Source organism: Colobus angolensis, unplaced genomic scaffold (genome assembly GCF_000951035.1).
Source record: "Colobus angolensis palliatus isolate OR3802 unplaced genomic scaffold, Cang.pa_1.0 Scaffold7, whole genome shotgun sequence".
Taxonomy (NCBI): Eukaryota; Metazoa; Chordata; class Mammalia; order Primates; family Cercopithecidae; genus Colobus; species Colobus angolensis.
In genome coordinates, this window is record NW_012120709.1 from 25,057,105 (window position 1) to 25,060,115 (window position 3,011).

A 3,011-nucleotide genomic window follows, 5' to 3' on the forward strand; every position below is an offset into this window, starting at 1 on the left:
TTCACCGTGTTAGCCAGGATAGTCTCGATCTCCTGACCTCGTGATCCGCCCGTCTTGGCCTCCCAAAGTGCTGGGATTACAGGCTTGAGCCACCGCGCCCGGCCTCAGAAGCTGTTAACAGTCAGAAGTCTTTCTCTCACACAGCCATGCCAGTTTCTCATTTTGGAGACAACTAGTGTTAACAGAGTTTTTTTTTGTATCCTTCTGAGGGGGGTGGTCTATGATACATAGATTAATAAAAAACGTGTATATACAGTGTGTCTAGTTTTCCCCCTTTTATGCAAAGCAGTAAAACTAGACACGTCTTCCAATTGCATTTTTCACTTAATTATTTTGGAGATAAGAATTTCTGGCCGGGCGCGGTGGCTCAAGCCTGTAATCCCAGCACTTTGGGAGGCCGAGGCAAGTGGATCACCTGAGGTCAGGAGTTCAACACTAGCCTGGCCAACATGGTGAAACCCTGTCTCTACTAAAAATACAAAGATTAGCTGGGCGTGGTGGTGTACACCTGTAGTCCCAGCTCCTCTGGAGGCTGAAGCAGGAGAATGGCTTGAACTTGGCAGATGGAGGTTGCAGTGAGCCGAGATGGCACCGCTGAACTCCAGCCTGGGCTACAGAGTGAAGCTCCATCTCAAAAAATAAAATAAAGACTAGAAGTAGCTAAGGGATTTATTTGGGTTATTGAAATTTATGTAATTTAAAGGATAAGACTTGGAAATATAGCTGCTGATAAATTCTAAATCTTTCTTTTTTATTGGTGTCCATGATTAGATCCCTGAATATTGCCGAGCCTTAGAAGAGAATGAAATATCTGAGCACTGTTTTGATTTGATTTTTGCTTTTGATGAAATTGTCGCCCTGGGATACCGGGAGAATGTTAACTTGGCACAGATCAGAACCTTCACAGAAATGGATTCTCATGAGGAGAAGGTGTTCAGAGCCGTCAGAGAGGTAAATAGGATCTTCTCTGGGACTACCCGTTTGTGTATCTTCCTCTTAGGCTTCACTAATCTGATTTTCCTGTTTTTACTTGCTAATGTAATTCAAAGCTACGTCCAGGCTGGGCACAGTGGCTCATGCCTATAATCCCAGCACTTTGGGAGGCAGAGGTGGGAGGATCACTTGAATCTGGGAGTTCAAGACCAGCCTGGACAGCATAGTGAGACCCTGTCTCTAGAAAAAAAAAAAATTAGCCAGGCATAGTAGCACATGCCTGTGGGTCCCAGCTACTTGGGAGACTGAGATGGGAGGATCAATTGAGCCCAGGAAGTTGAGGCTGCAGTGAGCCGTGATCGTGCCACTTGCACTCCAGCCTCGGTCACAGAGTGAGACCCTGTCTCAAAAAAAAAAAAACAGCTACATTCATGTATGTCTTTTTCTGTAGACTCAAGAACGTGAAGCTAAGGCTGAGATGCGTCGTAAAGCAAAGGAATTACAACAGGCCCGAAGAGATGCAGAGAGACAGGGCAAAAAAGCACCAGGATTTGGCGGATTTGGCAGCTCTGCAGTATCTGGAGGCAGCACAGCTGCCATGATCACAGAAACCATCATTGAAAGTGATAAACCAAAAGTGGCACCTGCACCAGCCAGGTATAATCCATTGTACTTTAGAATGCCAGATGACGGGTGTATATGTATCTATCTTTGAAGTGATAATCTGATTTCTTGGAAAGCTGTAAATAATGAAGGACTTGATGAAGTAAGATATGACGTTAAATTTGGCCACATAAAATGTGAGGATAAAGAAGAAATCTGAATGTGATGTTTTTCCTTTTGTATAAAAGAGTTATAAATTATGTCATGACCTCAATTTCCTATGAGAGTTGCCTTATTGTGGGGGAGAAAGGGATATTTAATGCTTTATGGAATGTAGATTTTTAATCTTGATGTTCAAAGATTGATTTTAGGGATAATCTGTGAATTACCCGAAATTATATGCAAAATTTTGTGCACAGGTATGTTTCTCTGGATGGAAGATACAAAGTTTTCATCACATCATGTGTGCTTGTAAAAATATACCTTTGGGTAATGAATTTCAAATTCTTCCACTTAGGCCTTCAGGCCCCAGCAAGGCTTTGAAACTTGGAGCCAAAGGAAAGGAAGTAGATAACTTCGTGGACAAATTGAAATCTGAAGGTGAAACCATCATGTCCTCCAGTATGGGCAAGCGTACTTCTGAAGCAACCAAAGTGCATGCTCCACCTATTAATATGGAAAGGTAAGTAGGAACTTTGAGTAAGAATTCAAGCTTTGAATACAGTCCACATAATTTTTAAAAAATCTTATTTCAGTGTGCTATGAATTCTTTTTCTGTCTTTTAATCTTTCCTGATTTAAAAGATTTATTCACAGCATACTCTATGTATTAACATAAGGTCGTTTTTGGTTTTGTTTTGTTTTATTTTTTTTGAGACAGGGTCTTACTATGTTGTCTAGGCTGGCCTCCAACTCCTGAGCTCAGTTAATCTTCCTGCCTCAGCCTCCCAAGTAACTGGGATACAGGCATGCATTGCTGCACTTGACCTTTTTTTTTCTTTAAACCCTGATTGGTGGGCCCTCAGCCACCTATTTTCTATGAAGTTTAGAACTTTCCTTTTACAGCTAAATTAAAGTTACTCGTAGTCACACCTAGTGTATAGCTTATCTCTTAGAATGGACCTGAATTAGGGGACTAGAGCTATGGTGACCCCAGACTGTATTTTGGCATGACTTTTTGTAATTAAAAACTCTTAAGTAGAACCAATCTTTAATCCAAAACTTGTAGATATCTTTAATAGCAAATTAATATATTTTGCATTTTTATTTTATTTATTTATTTTTTTGAGATGGAGTTTTACTCTGTCACCCAGGCTGGAGTGCAGTGGTGCAATCTCGGCTTGCTGCAATCTCTGCCTCCCAGGCTCAAGTGATTCTCCCACCTCAGCCTCCTGAGTAGCTGGGATTACAGGTGCATGCTACCATGCCTGGCTCATTTTTGTATTTTTAGTAGAGATGGGGTTTCGCCATGTTGGC

General features: G+C 41.5%; 1 protein-coding gene across 1 annotated transcript in view; it reads left to right on the top strand.

Annotated features, from left to right (window-relative positions):
• The window catches only part of ARCN1 (archain 1), a 40,192-nt gene that overhangs the window by 12,434 nt on the left and 24,747 nt on the right, over nucleotides 1-3,011 (top strand). Inside the window, exons 3-6 of the mRNA XM_011927041.1 lie at nucleotides 772-951; nucleotides 1,385-1,590; nucleotides 2,054-2,218; nucleotides 2,340-2,361. Coding sequence (XP_011782431.1) covers nucleotides 772-951; nucleotides 1,385-1,590; nucleotides 2,054-2,218; nucleotides 2,340-2,361 — 573 coding nt within the window. The remainder of the gene's footprint in view (nucleotides 1-771; nucleotides 952-1,384; nucleotides 1,591-2,053; nucleotides 2,219-2,339; nucleotides 2,362-3,011) is intronic.